The sequence below is a fragment of the Sinocyclocheilus rhinocerous genome, unplaced genomic scaffold (assembly GCF_001515625.1).
Source record: "Sinocyclocheilus rhinocerous isolate Xijiao unplaced genomic scaffold, SAMN03320098_v1.1 scaffold749, whole genome shotgun sequence".
Lineage (NCBI taxonomy): Eukaryota > Metazoa > Chordata > Actinopteri > Cypriniformes > Cyprinidae > Sinocyclocheilus > Sinocyclocheilus rhinocerous.
The window spans coordinates 274,222-296,370 of record NW_015653466.1 but is presented as its reverse complement, the minus strand read 5'-3'; the positions used below and the strand labels follow the sequence as shown (position 1 = coordinate 296,370).

Genomic DNA, 22,149 nt, shown 5'->3' with positions numbered 1-22,149 from the left:
AGAATCAAGCTATATTGAAGACTTATTTCTAAACTATTTCACTTGTTCTAGTCAGATAATTTACCTCCAAAACCAACTAGTATGAAAAAGCCCGATATAATCTATTTGATAAACAAAAGATGGGAATTAGACATGTTTTTAATATTGGATTAAGCTGTCATTTAGCATATGAAGAATAGGGCCCATGAAACAATAAGACTGTTTCTGAATTCTGTTTCTCAAAAACACATTTACAGCTGAGCTACACTTGCCATTAAATAGTGTTTGCAGCAGGTTGTCTGATTTTAAGGCATAGAATGTGTATTTATTTAATAATAATAATAATAAATAAAAAAGACCATTGACCCTGCACAGACACCTGACTTGATAATTAAAAGAACACTCCACTATTTTTGAAAATAGGCTCATTTTCCAACTCCCCTAGAGTTAAACAGTTGAGTTTTACCATTTTCGAATCCATTCAGCCGATCTCCGGGTCTGGCGGTAGCACTTTTAGCTGTAGCTTCTGATTAGACCGTTAGCATCTCGCTCAAAAATGACCAAAGAGTTTCTATATTTTTCCTATTTAAAACTTGACTCTTCTGTAGTTACATCGTGTACTAAGGCGCTGCGTAATATCATTGCACCTGCTGCATCCATGGTACGGCAGCAAAGTTCCTTGATTATTATGCCGGAATGAAAGTATAGCTCCTAGCCATATCGGCCTAGAAAATCACAACTTTTCATTTTCCGTCGGTCTTAGTACACGATGTAACTACAAAAGAGTCAAGTTTTAAATAGGAAAAATATAGAAACTCTTTGGTCATTTTTGAGCGAGATGCTAACGGTCTAATCAGATTAAATGATCTATGCTAAGCTGCAGCTAAAAGTGCTACCGCCAGACCCGGAGATCGGCTGAATGGATTCGAAAACGGTAAAACTCAACTGTTTAACTCTAGGGGAGTTGGAAAATGAGCCTATTTTCAAAAATAGTGGAGTGTTCCTTTAAGCTCCTTGGCTCAGACAAATAAATAAACTAAATAAATATTTGAATTCTTGATAAAACCCCAGTAATTTTATATATGGCTTTCAATTTAAGGCCATGTTTAATTTCACAGCCAGTTCAGTTCTTTTAAAGATTAATAACACATTAGAGGAAAACAGAGGAAAATGAAAAGTCAAAAATGGGAAAGAGAAGTATTGAGGCATTCTCTACAAATGAACGGATTAGCATTCCAGCACATTCAAAGGACTTACTAAAAAATATATATATATATACTATATACACTTTAAAAGCAAAATATAATCTAAAGTACCTAAAGTATCTGGATGCTTTACAGCAATAATTTACTTTTCTTTAACTAATCTGAAACAGTTTGTCACCATGTGTATTCAAAATTTAGCTGTGGCTCATCTTTGATAATACAGTACATCATTTTTAGTGACATCGCGCAAGTCACACAAACGGAACGTGACAGGAGAACTTGTTGACATTCTGCTTGATTATCTGATGCTGTCAGACCTTTTGCTTTTTCAAAAAGCAAAACATAAAACAAAAAAACAAGACATTTGAAATGTTGAAAATGACGTGTTTGAGAGAGGCGGGGCATAGAGGACCTACAATAATGTACAGTATTTGAAAAATAATGTGTTTTTTGAACATTAAAGCATGTCAACATATTCTGTTACACCAAATACACCAAATAATGATCTTAAAAATAGCATCATATGACCCCTTTAAGCTTAGGACCTACACTCCAATCAAAAGCCTAAATTAAAACAAGAGCAATGGAATCAAATAATGTACCAGATTTGAAGAAAAAATTCAAGTTTTAATTTGCCTAAAATGTTCTTCAGCTGTTCTCTATAATGTATTATGTAGTTTGAACTGATTATGATACGAATAGCAACATTTTAAGGCCCATTTCAAGGTGAGATATAATCCATTTATCTGACTCGAATGCACCTTCACTGACGTTTACGCCTATGAAAAGACTTCAACAGGACTGATAGATACATATATGAAGACCATACTTTCCTACCACCACAGACAAACAATAAATATCCAATACATATCTGTCCATTAGGTCATACTGAATGAATTTTTCAACTACCCTGTCTGACTCTTGAATGAGAAAATATGAATATTGTTATGCTGAATAAAATTGTACTTAATGTTTTCCTTTTATCCTCTCTCAAATCCTGCATTTTCAATCACACACAAATGTTATCCATATCGATAAGGCTGTTGGTTAGATATTTCACTTCTCTCACATTGAGAACAAACAGCAACAAGAACAACTTTGGTTTGCTTCAGAAGAACACGACCATCACGACCACAGGACAGTGTGGGACAAATATGGGACATTCTCACAAATTAGCATTGTGGTTTTCTTTAAAGTTGTTAAAGTTGTTTTCCTCTTTCATACAACAAAATAGATACTCTGGGTGACATACATGGCCGAGGGCTTTGATGAGGCCTACTCAGGGCTCTCGGGATCAAAATCCTCACCCATTTGGTAGCTGGAGCCCTGGGTGGAGTAGGAACGGGTCTTCATTGAACAGTTAGAGTCCATCAAAATGGCCTGAGAAAGAAACAGAGATAAGAAACCATCATTGGTGTACGGGACACCTCACAGCTTATGCTGTTACATTTATCTATCACATACAAACCACATCAAAGCAAAATTACTGTGTGTTTACATAGACTTAACATATATGTATTTACACAAGAATTACGTAGGCAGGAAACAATGTATCACATGCTTCAATGTAGACCTCTGTAGACCTGCAGTTATGAGGGACCAGGAGTGACAAATAAAAACAACACTAACTTATTCAATTAAACAAAATACAAATTTCAATGAATAACTTTCAAATTAACTTGTCAAATTGACAAATAGATATAAATAAATACAATAATAAATAACAAGTCATTTAAATATAACTTATTTACTAAATAAATCATAAATTACTATATAAAATAAATAAAAAATTTAACAGAGCACTTCAAATTAAAATATTTAAATAAATGATACATCATTTAAATACATGTTTAAAAGATAGCTAAGTAGTAAACTATTTTGGAGTCTATTTATTAGTAAATTTGAAAAGTGTTTATACACATTTGAATTTTTTTTAATGAATACTTTAATGATTATTTTATTTTTAAGTGATACTCTGTGTAAATCTGATTGACTACTACTGTGGACAGAAATTGTAATTTCAGAAAAGGACATAAAGAGTAAAGTATTGAACAAGAGGGATACATTTGCGTAACCTCGCTGTCTCCATCAGCAATACGAATTCACACGCGATACGACCATATGTGATTGTCATCAACTGTGGGTGGAGCTGATCTCATTGGCAGTACACCACTGATAGTGAGAGATGGTGGGTTTATTGCACTGTGATTGAATGAGGCTTTGATAAAGAGTGCGTAAGCACAGAGGCGTACAGATCTGGCTTGTGTGCGTGTGCACGGTAGTGCTCTTCAGGAACAGTGTAGTGCTCCTCTTGAGAAAGAAAGACCATGATGCTTGGCTTTGATCACACAGCATTTGAGGGCAAACGCACGAGTCTGTTCAGATCAACATCACTCTTTCATCTTAGCTTAAGGGCATCCTGCACAGTTTTTAATTGTATCTATTATGTAACATAATTTCCTATTGCAGTCATATTCTATCATGTCAGTGACTTGAAGATAGAGATGAAATCAAAAGGAAAGCGTGTGTGAATGGCAGGTGGGGAGTGAACATATGGTTACTACTGGAATAATAGCAATGGTAATAATGAAGAGAATACGGATATGAGTCAGGATACGTCCATCTTTTTTGCATCAAAGTGCAAAAATCACAAATAAAAACTGTCCATTTTGAAGGCAACATGAAATCAAAATGGACCCTTGTTTACTTTACATGGTGCTGGTCTTTTTGTAAATGCTTTGTGCATGTTAATGTTTGTCTTTCGAATATAAAAAAAAACAAAAAAAAACTTGTTATTCCATTGAAATGACGTACCGTTATTTCTGACATGACTTAGGCATTATTTGCTGTTGGATCATAAGAACTTAATTTGGACAACTTTAAAGGTGATTTTCTCAATATTTAGATTTTTTTGCACCCTCAGATTCCAGATTTTCAAATAGTTGTATCTTGGCCAAATACCACAAACCATACATCAATGGAAAGCTTATTTATTCAGCTTTCAGATGATGTATAAATCTCAATTTCGAAAAATGGACCCTTATGACTGGTTTTGTGGTCCAGGGTCACATTTATCAAACATGCATTTGGCCTGGATCCATTCTGGTTGGTAACAGCTATCATCTGATCCATTCCCAACGTATAAAATTCTTCTCATTAAATATCCTGTTTTACGTAGAAATTGTCACATTTTGGGAGTAAAACGGATTTCAAATGAAAATTTACTTGGAATTGTAAATATATGCACATGTGCTGTAACACTGCTGTAATATTTGTGTTAGAGAGTGAGTAGATTGGAATGAATTTAATGGATGTTGAATTGATGGATGACACATTGTGGGGTCTGACCATCTTTTCCTCATTGGCGGGAGGATTTCGCAGGAGGAAACAGAGAGGAGCAAACAGGATGTCTACTACACCAATGATGGTCATGAGCCAGGGAAAGCCGATGCTCCGCGCAATCGCCCCGCCTGCTGATGGACCTACACAACACACACACGAGTGTTAAATGCTGTTAACACATTCCTCTAAAAACCTTCCAAGTAGAAATTCTAATGAATTAATGAGAATTAATAACAGAATTGGAAAAATTACCTATTGCAAAGCCCATGCAGAAGGCAACATCAGCAATGGCATACACACTACCGTACACAGATACATGCCTCAGATCTACTAGGTAACCCATGATAGGCATCATGGAGGAGTCCACCATACCTGCAGACCACAAAATATGGACTATTTCATAAAGTGGGTCTAATGCCATTAGTGAAATGCTCCTATTTTGCCTTTTCTAATACAATTTTCATTACAAATTCTACAGTATTATAATCATAACAATTTTGTTTGTTTACTTTTTTTCATTTTAAATTATAAAAATTTTATAGGAGAACTACCTCTACAGTGAGTATGTTGCATTAAGTAAGTTACATTACGTGAAAGTAAGTTACACTGAATTGAACCTATTTTATGTCTGTTGAACATTACACAGTTTTTGAACTGAACCGATTCAACACTGAACTGATCGGAGCTGAATAATGACACGTTGTCATTTTAGCCCTGCTATAGCCCTACTACAATCTCTTTTGTATAAAGTGCAATATAAATACATGTGATCTGACTTGACATAGTACAATAGTATTTTAAGAAATTCTCATATAGATATAGAAAAGGAGCAAAGCTCACCTATTGCAAATCCAACACCAAAGTTTGGCACAATGAGTCCGTATATGTCTTTTGCAAGAGGCACCTGTAGAACAATTAGAAGAGCTCAATACTGGAAGCTGCCGCATATTTTTTTTATAACTTATTGATTACGTGAAAACATCAAATAGTCAAACATTCTGTAGAACAGAAGACTGTTTTTTTTTGGTCTTTTCATAACCTTTTTAACCCTGATGTTTTTTTTCATAAGAAAAATTCCAAATGTGTACTTGACTCTCATCTGAACTTGTTTTCCAGTCTAATCTGATAAGCATCTATAAGAGAACAGACTGTCTTCCTGCTTAGCAGGATATGTCCAGGGCAAAGAGAGTCAGAGCTCTAATTTCAAAATAAACCTTCTTTCCAGCCCTCAACCACGGTAGTGGGCAATAAAACTTCTTAGGCCTCTGCAGTATTGAAACGACAGATGATAAGGTGTTGAAATATTCACAGGTGTGGTGTGTTCTCTGAGAGAAGTTAATCCCTGACAGGGATTTCGTCTAAAAAAACTTACACAGAGAATGCTGATTCCAACCAGAAGCATCCCTATAAGTGAGCACAGCCATCTACAGAGAGAGAGAGAGAGAGAGAGAGAACTGAAGATGAAGCCAACAAATGTCTGCTGTTCTGAACCAGAGGTTGACTGGGGACTAAGACATTCAGTAACAAACCTTAGGTCACAAAGCTCACAACAACAGCACCAGTCCTAATAGAGATGAATAATAAAGTTCATAAAATGTCATAGTGCAAATCTACAGGCCCTGCTGTGTTTTTCTACTGACAATTCAAATGCTTTGCCAGACATGCCAGTCTTTTCTTAGAAACCAGGGCTTGTCCGGGACAAGTGGATTTTGTGAAGGGACAATTGAAAGAGAATTTTACTTGCCTGACCGGACAAGTAACCTGATTAAAAAGTCAATAACAAACAATAACTAGGGCAGCACCGAAACTTTGCCACCACAGGAATAAATTATTCTTTAAAATATTTTAAAGTACTGTTTTTTAATAAAAAAATCTATCTATCTATCTATCTATCTATCAATAAATTACATTTACTAATTTTAATGAAAACAAACCAAATTCTTTAAGAAATATTTATGGCCAATAATATTCTCCCAGTCGCCATTGGCAGGTGTGACAGACTTAATTTCGGACCCTGCAGACATAATATATTCTGATAATGGGAATAATGTCTATGCCTCTTATAAGTGCTTATAGCTCATTGTAAGTAGTGTGTATAGTATAAATAAACAAATAAACAGCATGCTGAGAATGATTTTTAAAAACACAATTACAAAACCTGGCGACAGAAACTCATTTAGTGCTCTTTCAAAACAGAGGAAACTGATAGCAACGCGGAGGAAGATAAGGCAAGAAAAGTAGGGAAAAAACACATTAATTTCCCTCTCCTACCTCCCCATTTTGTGAGCCAAAACGGCAAAGATGTTGGTCCCTATTAGATATGAGATGCTGGCTGGCAGGAACGCAGCCCCTAAAAGGAGAAAGGAGAGAGAGGAGAGAGCTTAGATAAGACGACACAATATCAGTTTGATCTCAAAGCTGCTGTTCGTCTCACTGACGCGGTTATGAAGCTGCTTCTCTCATTCTCCCGCTCCTTCTCTTTCATTAGCTCTCTTGCTTTCCTTTGCCTGCCAATGACACCTCAATATCCTGCCAGACCAAAGACACTCCCTTTCCCATCCTCACTCTCCCTGTTTCTCTGCTTTCCTTTCTTTCTCTTTCTCTTTATTATCTGTCAAAGCTTTGTAAACAGCAGGAAAACTGTGGAGAAACCCAGAAGACACTGACCATTTTAGGAGGAAATATTTTTTTTTTGTCATAATATTCTTAATTATATATATATATAATTAAGAAAATTTTGACAAAAAAAAGACATTTCCTCCTAAAATGGTCTTAAAATTTAATTCTCATTATAATAAAAGAATTTCATTCTCATTATTATAATGCAAAAAAAATGAAAATCATCCAGTTCAGGCCCAATAATTTTATAGTAATTAGAATCAGCATAAATTAAGTTTAGTAAAACAAATACTAATATGATGTTTACTTAAAATTGTACTTTACAAATATATTTGACAATTTACATAATATAATATTTTTACATTACAGCAGTTTCAGAACTGGGCTTCACAAGGGAACTTCAGGGATTAGTGAGATGATGAAAAGCTAATAATGAATTAAATCACAAAAAATGTCAAATTAAAACAAATAAATAATACTATTAAAATAAATAATATATTTGATTAAAAAAATAATAATTTAATTTTGCTGTAAAATACGATCTGATCATTTTTATTGATAGTCACTGTTTTTAGCTTTTTACTAATATTCGCTGTCTTTAGCTTGTGTCCCTAATGTAACATTAATATACTATAAAATAAAACATAATTTAGGCTTTATTTGCTGTTTCTTTCACTTTGTCCATATTTCATTGTAAATTATGACCTATTTTCCATCTTGCCCACAGTAAAAATTTCTCTGGAACAATGGGAATTGAAGAAATGTGTAAGTGTGCACAATAACAAGAAGCACATTTTCCAACCTAGCTGCCATGTCCTGGGACACATTAGACGACACAATATCAGTTTGATCTCAAAGCTGCTGTTCGTCTCACTGACGCGGTTATGAAGCTGCTTCTCTCATTCTCCCGCTCCTTCTCTTTCATTAGCTCTCTTGCTTTCCTTTGCCTGCCAATGACACCTCAATATCCTGCCAGACCAAAGACACTCCCTTTCCCATCCTCACTCTCCCTGTTTCTCTGCTTTCCTTTCTTTCTCTTTCTCTTTATTATCTGTCAAAGCTTTGTAAACAGCAGGAAAACTGTGGAGAAACCCAGAAGACACTAACTGTTTAAATTGTATTTTACAGTCTGGAGGGTGAAGTGCACTGTATGGAGAACAAGAGTTTAGTGCTTTTAGTGCTTTTTCTTTACACAATTCTGGAAGTATGTGGAAATAATTATTAATAAGCTATTCTAAAACTATTATTATTATTGTTAGCAAATTGTGTGAATCTGTGGTCAGAAATGTGTCATTTGCTTCCCTCACAAAAAAAAACAAAAAAAACATATATATATATATATACAAATGGGACACATTGTCTCCATCATCCAGATGGGCAGAGCTGGCTCCAGCATAGCAATGGCCATGTTAGCAAAACAAATGGAACCTGAAAAAGAAAATGAGGAGGGTAAGTGGATTCATCCTCTGAAGAATTCTCTCTTTCTGTCCATCTTTCCCCCCTCCCTCAGCGCCCATTCTTTTCCTTTCTCAGATATTATAAGCAGCATCATCTTGCCCCTGCACTCAGGCCACTGTAATTGGAGAGGAGGGGAAGCAGAGACAAACATAGATGTGATTCTTGACCACTTCACTCTCTCTCTCTCTTTCTCACAGATATACACACTTGACACTTTCTTATCCTTCTCTGTCACAGAAAGATGACCCACTTAAATGTGTCACACCCCCTAAAGCACAACTAGTGTCATACATACTTGATTAAACCATTGGTTTCTTTTTTCACATGTATTCAAAGACATACAGATCTGAATCCATTCTTATCAAAAATATTCACCTTTAAAAAGATAATAAGGTTTGCACTTTTATTTTTGATAAAACAGTAGGAATGAATTTTTTTTAAAATGAAGTTTATTTGTCTGGTCTGACCTGCTGCGATGAGGATGTATGGATCCTTCATGAGGGTAATTAGTGATGATCCTTTTTGGCTCTGGGAAAAAATTAAAACATCAGTTCATTAAAATAAAGTAAACAATTTACCCTGAACATCAATGTTGCAGTGGAAAAACAACTGCAATCAACGTCAAAAACGTGTCATATACTGGGTACATGGTCTTGGGCCACAAGAAACAAATCCTGGATACCATAGTTCTCCATTTATTCATATGGAGAAAATCAAAAGAAATGTTCAATAGATTTTTGCTATATTTAAAGTAGGGGTGTGCGATATCACGATTTTTGAACGAGGATGATTAAAATGTCTCCACAATCAGCTTTTGAAGAAATAATGTAGTGGTAGTTTTACACTCACGGGACACTGCACTTATTCGCAATCACAAAAGTACATTATTTGCATGTGCTTTAAAGCCTTGCCGGTTAAACATTTCATTCGTTCATTCATTACTGGACTAAGTTATCTTTCGCATCTGATTGCACTAATAGTGTCAAAAATACACAAGGTTTACATATAAACAGTTGGTTATGTCTAAAGTGAAGGTAAACAGTTGAGAGAAAAACGGATGTGTGCCTGTATTTTAGATGCGTACAGGTCTTAAAGTGACAGCAGACTAAAAGTACTAAACATAATGTAATGTAATGTAAACATAATGTGTCATTAAAGGGATAGTTCACCCAAAAATTACAATTCTGTAATTATTTACTGACTCTCATATTGTACCAAACCTGTATTAAGTTCTTTCTTGTGCAGAACACAAAAGAAGATATTCTGAAGAATGTGGGTAACCAAACAGTTGCTGGTCCCCATTGACTTTGATAGTAGGAAAAAAATACTATTGAAGTCACTGGGGACCAGCAACTGTTTGGTTTTCCACGTTCTTGAAAATAACTTTTATGTTCAACAGAAGAAAGAAACTCATTCAGGTTTAAAACAACTTGAGAGTAAGCAAATGATGACCGATTTTTCATTTTTGGGTGAACTATCCATTTAATGTTATTAAAATAACAAAACAGAGAAAAATCACTCACTGCTCTTGACTGAAGAACTTTAATACAGTTGCTTTAATAAGAATCAATGTATAATTTATACAGTGAAGTGTATGTAGTGTTTTATTTTTATATTTGTTCATTCAATTTCTTGAATGCTACTGCTAAATACACCTACTGTACCAGAAATATAAAGCAAAAATTTTACATATATGAGATATAATAAGACATTTATTTATTTACATATTTGATGTGGGATTTTATCACATTCCATTAACAATCCTGGCCTCACTCAAGTCAGGCGAGTTTTTCTAAGGGGATGTACATCAGGGCGTATAATCCTATTTGAAATAAATGGCCCTAGTCACCACAGCGGTTCCCATGAAGATGGGCTCCTTGAGAGTCACACAAATCAATATGCCCTGTACGCAGTCTGTTCCCTTTATGACACCTCTAAGTGATCAGTGAAAAGAAGATCACAGACAACTTTGTGAGTGACAAAATATACCAGTCTTAACTCTCCATATTGATGTGGGAATTGTGGCATCTTTAGTGCGAATGTCTAGGCTACATTTCTTGAAGGGACTGAAAGATTTCAGAAATATTCTTTTTTTTCTTTTTACTTTAGGTATGACTTTTGCCAAAAGAAAGGAAAAGCATATTAGTTAACAAATTATTCAAGTAAGTGATTAAATGATGATGTGTATGCTTTTTTCAAGGTTAAAAAAGTTTCTTCTATCACAGCATAATACATAGAAACACAGAGACAATGATTAAGCCATTTGTAGGTTGATAGGAAACATTGCTCTGTTTTTAAGCAACAGCGACATTAGCTCAACCAATGGCATGAATTTGGCTTTTTTTTTTTCAACCAATGGTAGACAGGGAGACTGTTTAGGTAACCTATCTGAACATCATTCTTTAACGTTTGACATTTCATTATGATGTTAGTGACACTCTACAGCTTTAAAATGTGAAATTCTAGTTATGATATTTCTTGTGTGTTGGAAGAAATACCCGTAGTGATGCTATCTTTCAGTGGATTTTTTTTTTGAGCAGTCACCAGGCAAAGACTGACAATTACCCCCTCATTAAATCAGCACTTCTTTACTCCACTTCACTGCACATACTTCTCTGTGGACATGTCATCCCACTCAAAACACCCTGTCACATTCAGTTGTACTGCCCTAACCAGGTTAATTAATTCTGTGAATGTTCACAGCCCCCAAACAATTAGTTGTCACTTCTTTCCCATAATCCTGTTGGATATTGACACTCAAGGGGGCTTCTAAATGAAAAATCTACTGTATCTGAGCATAACTACAACCTGATGTCCAAGCATTATTGATCTGATTGATTACTGATTTGAGATGACAGGTCCACCACCTTCTGGTCTTAACTGTGGTATGATGACAAAAGAAACTGACCTTTTAATCGATGTCACTCAGATCTGTTGAAAATATAATCTTTATGTCACATACTTGATCATGTGAGAGCTTTTCTTAGTCAGTGTATATTAAATCTTAGCTGAACAGCCTGCAGAAAGTGCAGAAGGACATTTGTACTCACATTTTTTTTTTGCTGTCTTAAATTGTTAAGCTCACTTGACTGACAATATACAAAAATAAAGGTTCCAAAAGGGTTTTTTGCAGTTATGCCACAGAAGAACCACTTTTGGTTTCCCAAAGAACCTTTTTGTGAACAGTTCTTAAAATATTTTTTTTTTCTTAGTGTGAAGAACATTTTAAAATCTAAAAATAACCTTTTTTGTAATTTTGTACAATAAAAAGGTTCCATGGATGTTAAAGGTTTTTCCATAAAACTTTTATTTTTAAGAGTGTAGCAACATTTCCCATTAGATTTCCTTTTAAGCTTATTTATTGCTGGAAAACATAACCCACTGTTAGTGCTTCATTCCACATGAAAGATGACAAAATCTCACAGATCACCCAAACACAAGTAGCTACATAAATACACACACTGTCTGTAGGGGCACTTCGGGTCTCCGTAGTAACTGATACCCATCAACCCCATTGATCAAAGTCAGACATGCTTTGATTGGATTAGCCACTCCACTGTACATTTCCTATTACTGTGATGCAAACCAAAGCATTATTCCAAATACACTGTCCATCTACACACACTGCTATCAACATTCACTACAATCTACACATACATACACTGTAATCCATATAACGTATTTTCAATCCCAAATACATTTTGTTTAAAAGAACCCAGTGTGAGAGACCCAAACTCCTCTTGCAAATCATTCTAGTGCTGTTACTGATAAGACTAGACCAATCATAGTACGAAATACAGATCATCCCCAAAGCTTCTTCTCCCAGTTTCTGCCCACAAGAGGAATAATAAGCAAACATTCAATATAATGTGGAGCTTGTTGAAGCTACATTTTCCCATTAAGGTACAATTACAAAATTACAAAAATGAGCAAAGCAATTACAAAAATGAGCCCAAATCATGATTAATAGGCTGTGCAAATCTATTGCTAGGTTATAGTAAGCTTCTTGCTCAGGATTTTAGCCCCAAAAAATTAACATTTTAAATCCCAAATATCATTGTAAATAACAGTGTAGCTATAAAACCCAAGTATTCACACCTAAACACACATTCTTTGTCAAAATGCTTGCACAAAGCCTTTCAAATGCAGAGCTTGACTTTTAGGCGACTGTTTACCTAATGCTATACATACTAACCCCCCAAAACTAGTATTGGAAAACAGAAAGTTAGATCAAATTAAATCAGGAAAGAAGGTACTGTACTCACCTCTGGATCAACCTTAGAAGGCTGAAGCACAAATAGCTGCAGAGCTGTTCATGAAAATTGAAAAAAAAAAAAAACATCAGATATAAAGCCAACATTGTTCAGCATCAGGAATTCAGTTATAATGAGTTTCTGTCACCAGCATTCAATTCCACATTTCTATCACAATAACATGAAGCTTTACTACTGAATCTATCATTCTCATGGTTTTGATTGGAAAAATGTTGGGAAGCTTAAAGAGCAGAGATTGATGAACTCACCTCCATCAAGCACCGCCAGCACTGCCAGGATAAGGAAAGGAGCCGTCTTACCAACAAACTCATACATGACACTTCCAAACGGAGGGCCAACTGCACAACACACACACACACACACATACAGTATACTGCATACTACTCAAAGACTTGATGCAAGTACTGCACCTCAAACTATCTTTACTTTGAAAACTCTTGACGTTGCCAATATGCTTTGAATTAACACAGGCCACAAATCCAATACTAATTGCTCTGCAGAACAGTTTACATTATCAAGGTTACCAAACCACAGTAAAACAACAAAGTGTTCTGAAACAACAAACCCATTTCAAATCTGAAACTATCCAGACGAATATAATTTTATAGGTTTTAATTGAAATTATTGTGCTCCATTTTTCTGCTGTTCTCCACTTGATTAACAAGTACAGTATTTGCGCACTTTAATGATGACAGCAAAATGTAATCACTTAGGACAAAATAGCTCTTATCCAGTGGATCAACATTTTTTAACGCCTTACTTGCCATTATGAATAAAATAATGGACTATCAGGGATTAAACATCCTGCAACAGTGGTTAAAGCATGACATCATTAACAGGAAGCACCAGGTTCAGGCCCCACTCAGGGCATTTCTTCTGACCACTGCTCTTGGGCTTTAAACATGCCACTTAAAGTTACCTCCCCAACCTTAAACTCCCAAGGCACTTAATGCATAACCCCCCATCATAATGTTTCTCTCTTTGCTCGGTCTGTGTTTCAAGGAGTAAGATTAGCATTAGGATTCAAGATCTCCAATGTACCTGTTTTGCAGATCAAAATATTTAAAAAAATTCTAAACATACAGTACACACCCAAAACTCCCATGGCTAGTCCTCCCAGGGCAATTCCTATAGCATTTCCTCTTTCCTCATCATCTGTGTAAACACTTGCCAGCATCCCCATACCTGCATAATAACACAGAAATAGTTAGTTACAGAGGGTAAAGTTTTTTTCTTGTCTGTTATATTAGTATTATATTAGTATATCTGCTTATATTAGTATTTTGTGCAATGTTGTGCAATATAATATTTTAGATTTCTCAAGCTTTTTTAGCATCCATCAGTGTGGCATCACAAAAAAAGACTTTTATGCTCTTTTTGGGGTGTACATTTAATTCTGTGTTCAAGCTCTTTCAAAAGACTGAGGTAAATGTGATTCCTCACAATATAAGCCCTTTAAATTCTAGCAATAAACCAAAAAATAAACTCAATAACATGAATTTTATAATGAAATCACTAATCAGGAGTTTCAAGAGCCAGTTTTGTAATCTAGATCCAAGGCTGTATACATCTTTGAATGGGAACAGGGTGCATTTTACACAAGCACCCGAACACCATTAACTTTATCAGGCTTTATGCATGCAGAGTTCTGAGAACATCAAAGTCAAATGCGTTTAGCACACTCAAGATTTACTAAGGCATAATAAAGCATTACATTGCAGCTTTTGAAAGCATACTTTTGAATCCTAACATAATATTGCACAAGATCTGTTACCTGCCACAGAAGAACAGGAGGAGCCGACACCTTGTAGAGATCTGGCCAAAAACAGCAACGTATAGCTCGATGAAAATGCAAACACTTCACACAGAGAAAAACAGACAGGAGAAAAAGAAAAAGTAGACATATTTATCATAGAAATACACACAACAGATAGCTTGTAGCTAAATCTTACATTGTATAAATATATGGCATCCTCTCCACCCCTTTCCATAAAGACACTTAGTAATTACAGTGTATTAATGTTAAAAAGGGTTAGAAATTACTCTTTATTTACTCACTTATGGTTGACACAAACATGATGCAGAAACCAGCAAACATCGGGATCTGGTATCCTATTCTGCAATTAGAAATTAGAAATGAATCACGAATGTCTCACCTATGGAACTTAAAACTCTTGCACCAACTTTTTCCATTTTACCACAAACATTGAACTTACAGTGCTGGCATCACTCATAAGTAAAATTAAGATTTTCTTTTACTATAATAATTATAAGATTATATACATAATGTATTTTTGCTTCTGCTTCACATCTTGTGAGTTACACTTTGTGTATCACAAACAGTGATGCACATTGCTACAAAATATTATAGCTGACCGATCCCAAGATTTTGCCAAGCTCTAGTGGGATCCGTTCAATGCAGCAGTGATGAATTAAACTGGACTGGCCAATACTGAGCATGTAGAGGGGTGACGGCACATGCACGAGTGATCACACTACTGCTGATCACTCAACAGACAGAGGCAGAAAGACAATTGCACTGCAATATTCACCTTACTTACACTCCATTTACACTCACTGCATGCACAAACATATCATGCAATCTCATGCTCCTTTTGAGAGAAATGCTAGTTGCTGTACTTTCAAAGTTAAACGTGTGATTTTGCCTTAACTCACCTGTTGGTTAGGGGCCCTATAAAGGGGTTAGTAATTAGCTGTACTGTTGCTTTAGAGGCAAACAACAGACCCACTTTCACATTCTCATTCAGAAGCTGGTCATCTGTTTTGGGGCAGTCAGACTTATTTTGAGAGGGCATCACAGAAGTAGGGGCTGGGGTCATTGGGCCAGCCGTGCTCATCTGTGGGCTGAAGCCGGTCAGGCGTGTTGTGTTATCGTACAGAGACACAATGCTCTGAAAGGTGCCAGATGGGGACAGAGGGGACATGGAGTGATTCCGGACCGACTGAGCAGCCTCATCGTCCACTGAGTACAGGTAGCTTGGAATAATAGGCACTACAGAGAGGAAAGAGAAGAGATAATAATAACCATGAGACAGAGACAGATCATTTTTACGAATCATTTTTAGACAACTAGAATCACTGTTTACCAATCATTTTCCAAAAAAATAAATAAATAAAAATGAAGTTCAAAGATTTATCTAGCTGTGTAAGCCCACATTTGACCTTTCTTGTGAACAATATTGGGTTTCTTAGATGCGTTCGACATTATCATGCGTAAATAACCCACAGGGACACCGTGTGCGATAACGCTTAAAAGCCTCCTCATTCAACACTTGAGCCAGAGAGGTTCAGTTTTCGCCTGGTTCCATCTGTATGTACACACGGGCCATATTCATCGTGTGTATTATTTCCAACTTAATTACCGTGCCCGTTTCTTGGCTCGCGAACATGAGAACAAAACAAAGACAGTTTAAAGCGCGCGTCACACCGTCACATTATGTGACATACACACGCGCGGACGAAGCTCTGGCAGCGTTAGAGGATATGATAGGCTACTTTAATTCCGATCAACCGCAGTCACTGGAGCAGCCGACAGGGCAAACAATCGTTTAGGATAGTTAAAAGTATTTTATTCATAATCCTAGGCGCAGATTTATCATTTTACTTTTAATGCACGTTTTTTCCCCACGAACAAATAAAGTTTTTGAAATACTTTAAATCAAACAATTCATTTAAATTAGTATTGATTTAAAATCGATTATTAAATAAATAAAGAAATTATTATTACATATATGTAAAAAAAAAAATTTCCAATGATAATTTCGTTTATTCGAGAAGACCCGCCCTATTAATTATTTACGTGCAGTAATTAACATTTGTATACTGTTAGAGACCCATTTTCACATTTTCATAATACATACATAATGCAAAATATATCAAATTGATATAGCTATATGAAAATATAGTCTATGAATATATGAAATTGTAAGTTTTGTGAATGTTACAGATATTTAATATTATGACAGCATAATATGTGAGAATATATTTTATCATAAAAACGCACCTTATGTATGTAAGCATTGAATGAACAGTTTATCATTGGTCGCTGTGAGGGATATGTGCTCTTTGCATCATATGTGCCAGCACATGTAACAGGTGTGAACAACAGTAGCGCTTACCGACCACCGTCAACAGCATGTTGTCCAACAGCAACGCAATGAAAACGATCAACAGAATCAGCCTCCGAGACTGTTTTTCTTCTCTTAGCCATGTTAATAAACTAAAATCTCTAAGAGCATCAAATAATCCCATTTTATTAAAATCCAAATGCCAGAGAGCGAGTGAAAAAAAGATCCTGCAACAGAACAAAAAAAGACTGTCAAAGAACATCAGTGACATCAAAACATTATACAATGTGTTTAATAATAATCTACAGAGAGAAACTTGAGGAGATGATTACTAATATGAGAGAAATAGGCCTATGTCAAATATTAAAGTAAATTTACACTTTTTTACAATTATAAATGTATGCACTGAAGCTCTCTGAAAATAATAAACTATCAACAATCGTGATTTTCCCCTTCCTTATACTTTTTTTCTAAGTCTAAATATTTGCGATGAATAATATATCCAGTATGGTTTTAATTCTTACCTTATAAGCACATTTGCATTGAGCTTTGCAGTCAGATGCCGGGTGGAAGGCACGCTGGATGCGGAGCGTTTTAGTTGCTGGACTGGTGTTTGACGTCACGCTGTTTCACAGAGAGCTCAAATGAGTGTGTGCTGTGCTGCGCTGTCTGTGACACGGACGAATGAACCGTCACACAAAAATGAGAAAGGCAGGAGCACCTTATTTACTGTTTTTAGTTTCATTTTATTAATCTATTTAGACACTACTTCATTTAATATCAAGTTAAGTATAAGTACTTTATAGGTTATTATTTTCATATTAAAATGATACAAGTCGTATATGTGCGCTTTAAGATTGCGATGCTGCTCTTTTAGCCATCTTTACAAGTATTAGGAAGTTATTTGCAGAAGGAAAGTTGCAATCACTTTCGTTTAACTTTAAACAGAACAGAAGCAGTTTGACATCAAGTGTTTCAGTGCGTTTTATCAGATGGGTGAAATCAGCAGCCTACTTTCTTCATTATATTTTACAACAGCGCCATCATGTGGCGCGGGAGGAAGTGAGGTGTTACGTATATGCATTTGGTAGATGATTTAATTTTAAGTGTCTTAAAGAAAATTCTGGCTGTATTTTGTATTTGAATGTAATCTGAATGTTCTCTGAACGTTCAACACGTCCATTTTTAAACGTTTTTCGTGGTTATGCGAACGTTAAAGGAACATTCCATTGTATAAGGGGAAGTCGTGGCCTAATGGTTAGAGAGTCGGACTCGTAACCCAAAAGTTGCGGGTTCGAGTCTCGTACCGGCAGGAATTGTGGGTGGGAGGAGTGAATGTACAGCGCTCTCTCCCACCTTTAATACCACGACTAAGGTGCCCTTGAGCAAGGCACCAAACCCCCAACTGCTCCCAGGGCGCCGCAGCAAAAATGGCTGCCCACTGCTGTGTGTGTGTTCACTTTGGATGGGATAAATGCAGAGCACTAAATCCGAGTATGGGTCACCATACTTGGCCACATGTCACGTCACTTTCACTTTCATAATTGTGCAAACATTATGGAAATTTTATTTTTGAATGATCTCTCAAACAGGTAGTGCAATTAAAAATGTTAGGCGAAAAAAAAAACGTAGCACGAAGGTTGTATAGGCTAAATCATGAGTTTGTGCTTGACTACATACTTTTTAACGAACGTTCATAAAGAACGTTTTAACGAACATTACTGGAAGAACATTTGTTCATAACTTTGAGAGAACCCTGCCAAAATAATGAGAACGTTGCCTGTTAGTTAGTTGAGTGTGTTTCTTAGGAATTAAACCTTTGACTTTGGAGCAGCTACTTTAGCACCAGTTGAGAAAGAGGAGAAGAGACGTGGATAGAGACATTTTTGTAAACATACAAACTCATCAGATGGCACTGAATGAATGATTCCTTTATTCACTTGGTTTCAAAGTGCATGATCAGTTGATAATATTACATTTCACAGCCAAGATATTACAGGTGATCAATCATATTATTTACATGCTAGCTTTTGTATTAGTGAATAAATTAATTTTACATACACACTTTCATAACATTAATGCCACTAAGAGAAAAGTAATGCATTGATCAGAAAGTGGAATCATATTACACTCTTGGCATTGAATGAAAAAATAAAAACAATACTGATTATATTCTTATCGGATATATTATGAATACCCAGTAGGTTATACAATACATCTTGCATGAACATGAATAAATGTCAGGAATAAATGGACTTGCTAAGTGACTTGCATTGCTAGTGCATTTCTGACAAACTACATATCTAAACAAAATAAACATAAACAACGTCCAATGCTATTTTCCTCGCTTTTGACTGAAATAGTTAACAGGAGTGTATACTTCATTCTTAGTCTCTTTCGCCTATTACTTGTTTACTGCAGCAGGACTGTGGTTCATTTCCATTCAACCCACTATATCAAACTGGCATTGATATATAGATATTAAAACACATTTCCATCTTGTGCTGAGGATGCTCATGCTTTTCTTGGGCCATTAGCAAAGCCACAAAAAACAACTGCTTCTTTCTGCCTTCAGTTACTGTCTAGGTCTTCGTATATTCCTACCTTGCCCATGCTAACACACTGTATGCACCGCCTGTAAAAGCTAACAATTCGCGATTGGCCAAGTTTGAAGGCCATACTCATAATGGCCATGCCCATGATGATAAACAAAAAAGTTACCATGAAGTACTTTGGGTGTTCAGGCAAAATGTCACCAAAGCCAATGGTGGTCAAGGTGATGAAGGTGAAATAAAAGGCATCAAAATGGCCCATCTGCTTCTCCCAGTATTTCAGAATTTGACTGCAGACCACCATATATGCAAATACCACCAGCAAGATGACCAGCAGAGGGACTTTAAAGCGGTCCATCTCCTGTCCGATGCCAATGAATAACTTGGAGCTGGTTTTGGAGCGTGGTATACGGTCGAGGTCTGGGCATGAGCAGGATTTTGTCAGAGTGCCTTTGAGCTTGAAGTTCTCCTTAATAATCATGCGGTCAAAGATCTCTTTGTTGTTACGAATCTGTAAGGAAGTGTGTCTGAGGGACGACTGGGTTTTTATCATCTGTTGAATGTTCTTTGTCTCGTGCACCACAATATCCTGGCTGAACATATAGGTGTCGTCAGTATCAGCACCTTGAACTTGTTTTGGAGGCGATGCATTTTCAAGCCTGTGAATGCATGAGCGATGTAACATCCATTGCCTGAAGAACAGGCTGAGGTGAGTGTACGCTTTAGAGAGAATAACAGCTAAGATATCGCACACATCTGAAATGACTAGCAGCATGAGAGGGATGCCCACCATCGCATACACGATACAAGCCACCTTGCCTTCATAAGTCACTGGATACATTCGTCCATAACCTGTTATACAAGAAAAACAGAGTTAGAAATTCTATTTCTTACACAATTTCCATTTTCTTCACCCATTAGACCAATGGGCCTCAGTACTGCCACCTGCTGGATGTCGTTATCAGTGCATCAGTAATGCAATGTGCTAACTACAGTAAAAGTTAAGCAAAAAAAAAAAAAACCTCTATAGAGAGCAACAACAGCAACACTAATAATAATATGAAATTAATAATAATTATGTAATTAAGAATATATTATATAATTATATAATTATACAACTATAATATAAATTATTATAATTATAATGATTCATTATTATATATTCTTAGTTACATTATTATGATGGCCTAAAACGGTCCTCTTAAAATGAGGCAATACATTTATTTAAGATTTTAATAGGTTATTTTCATGGTGTCACATGGTTGCTATTTTATTTTATCATGTACTTTTCTTCGCAAAGGTCAATGACAATACACCTGTTTTGCTGTCCCTTTTTGACCAAGCATCAAAGCCAAATGTTTCAAAATGTCAAAGCTATTGAAAACATTAAGTTGTTTAACTTGGAGAAGCATCTGCAATTGCTTTGTCAGACGACAAATAGGTCTCATTGTTGCCACTGTCTGGGTAGGTGATAATATCTTTTTTATCATCAGAGCAAGTGTCAGAGAGGTTGACGTAAAAAATAATATATACAGAATGAAAGTAAGAGAAAAAGATTCTGAACTCATCTGAACTCATCAGCCTCAAAAACCAATACTCAGTAAGGTTAGCTGCTGAGATAATCAAAGATACGCCCTTCCTAGATAACATAATGGACATCCACAATAGACTGCTGCGTTTGGCACTTTTGCATAATGCTTTTCTGTAAAGATGAAAGTTTACATTCAATTAATATCTGAGCTGTGGTTAGCTGTGACTTACAATTAGTGGAGAGATATTTTTTTCCCCACATCCTCCACAGCCATGAATGTAAAAGAACAAAATTGGCCACTGAATAGAGACAAAAGACATGTTGCTTCTATGATATTCTGTATAGTAAATCATGATTTGATTACTATGCCTCTCTGAAGAGAGGCCCATTAATGGTTTATTGGAAATGGCACAATTATCTGTGTCTGAATCTTGTATTTTCCATCCATGGTCACAATGTTTTTTAAGCTACACCCTAGTTGGGCAGTGGGTAGGTGACCTGAGTTTGTTTCCTGTTTTCATCTACTCTTTCCTATCTAAAAAGCTCAAACTGAATATGTTTTGTTTTTATGTTTTAAGTCTCGCGAGTTTGAAAAAACTTTTAACAAGTTTTTTAAATAAATTATTCTGATTGTACACTGACTACTAATAAGGCAAATTTTTTCTGGGAGTAAGTATGGTGAGCGGGCACGAAAAGAGCAGATTGCTTTACGGCAGCAACAAATGCACATATTCAGCTATACACTGTAATTACGACCATGTAATCCACTCACTTAACTGTAGTGGGCTCCAAAAAAATACACAAAACTACATACAAAGTTGCTTAAAGGGGTCATATGATGCGATTTCAATTTTTCCTTTCTCTTTGGAGTGTTACAAGCTCTTGGTGCATAAAGAAGATCTGTAAAGTTGCAAAGACTAAAGTCTCAAATCCAAAGAGATATTCTTTATAAAAGTTAAGAGTCAGCCACACCTACCTAAAACGGCTCGTTCTAACACACCCCAACATACCTACGTCGTTCTGTGGGAAGATATGCATAACGCCGCCCAAATGTTCACACAAAAAAAGGGCGTAACTTTTATCCTCGCTGTAGTATTGTTG

At 35.9% G+C, this 22,149-nt stretch overlaps 2 protein-coding genes across 3 annotated transcripts in view; both read right to left on the bottom strand.

The window, feature by feature from the left end:
- Positions 1 to 1,769: 1,769 nt before the first annotated feature.
- On the bottom strand, positions 1,770 to 17,610 carry LOC107715963 (synaptic vesicular amine transporter-like). Of its 2 annotated transcripts, XM_016522233.1 has the most exons (17): positions 17,490 to 17,610; positions 17,017 to 17,192; positions 15,554 to 15,890; positions 14,936 to 14,994; positions 14,652 to 14,735; positions 13,970 to 14,062; positions 13,126 to 13,215; positions 12,869 to 12,912; positions 9,071 to 9,131; positions 8,501 to 8,573; positions 7,948 to 7,970; positions 6,798 to 6,876; positions 5,899 to 5,950; positions 5,367 to 5,430; positions 4,779 to 4,898; positions 4,533 to 4,666; positions 1,770 to 2,564 (listed from the first exon to the last, which is right to left on the bottom strand). In XM_016522233.1, exons 2-17 carry the CDS (start codon positions 17,147 to 17,149, stop codon positions 2,460 to 2,462), a joined length of 1,551 nt encoding a protein of 516 aa, XP_016377719.1. In that variant the 5' UTR covers positions 17,150 to 17,192; positions 17,490 to 17,610; the 3' UTR covers positions 1,770 to 2,459. The 2 variants fall into 2 exon arrangements, with proteins under 2 accessions (XP_016377719.1, XP_016377720.1); XM_016522234.1 differs by lacking the exons at positions 17,017 to 17,192; positions 17,490 to 17,610 and adding an exon at positions 16,261 to 16,411.
- Positions 17,611 to 19,536: 1,926 nt separating this feature from the next.
- Positions 19,537 to 22,149, bottom strand: part of LOC107715927 (potassium channel subfamily K member 18-like) — a 9,671-nt gene continuing 7,058 nt past the window's right edge. The window contains exon 3 of the mRNA XM_016522193.1: positions 19,537 to 20,369. Within this exon, the coding sequence (XP_016377679.1) occupies positions 19,537 to 20,369 (833 nt within the window). The remainder of the gene's footprint in view (positions 20,370 to 22,149) is intronic.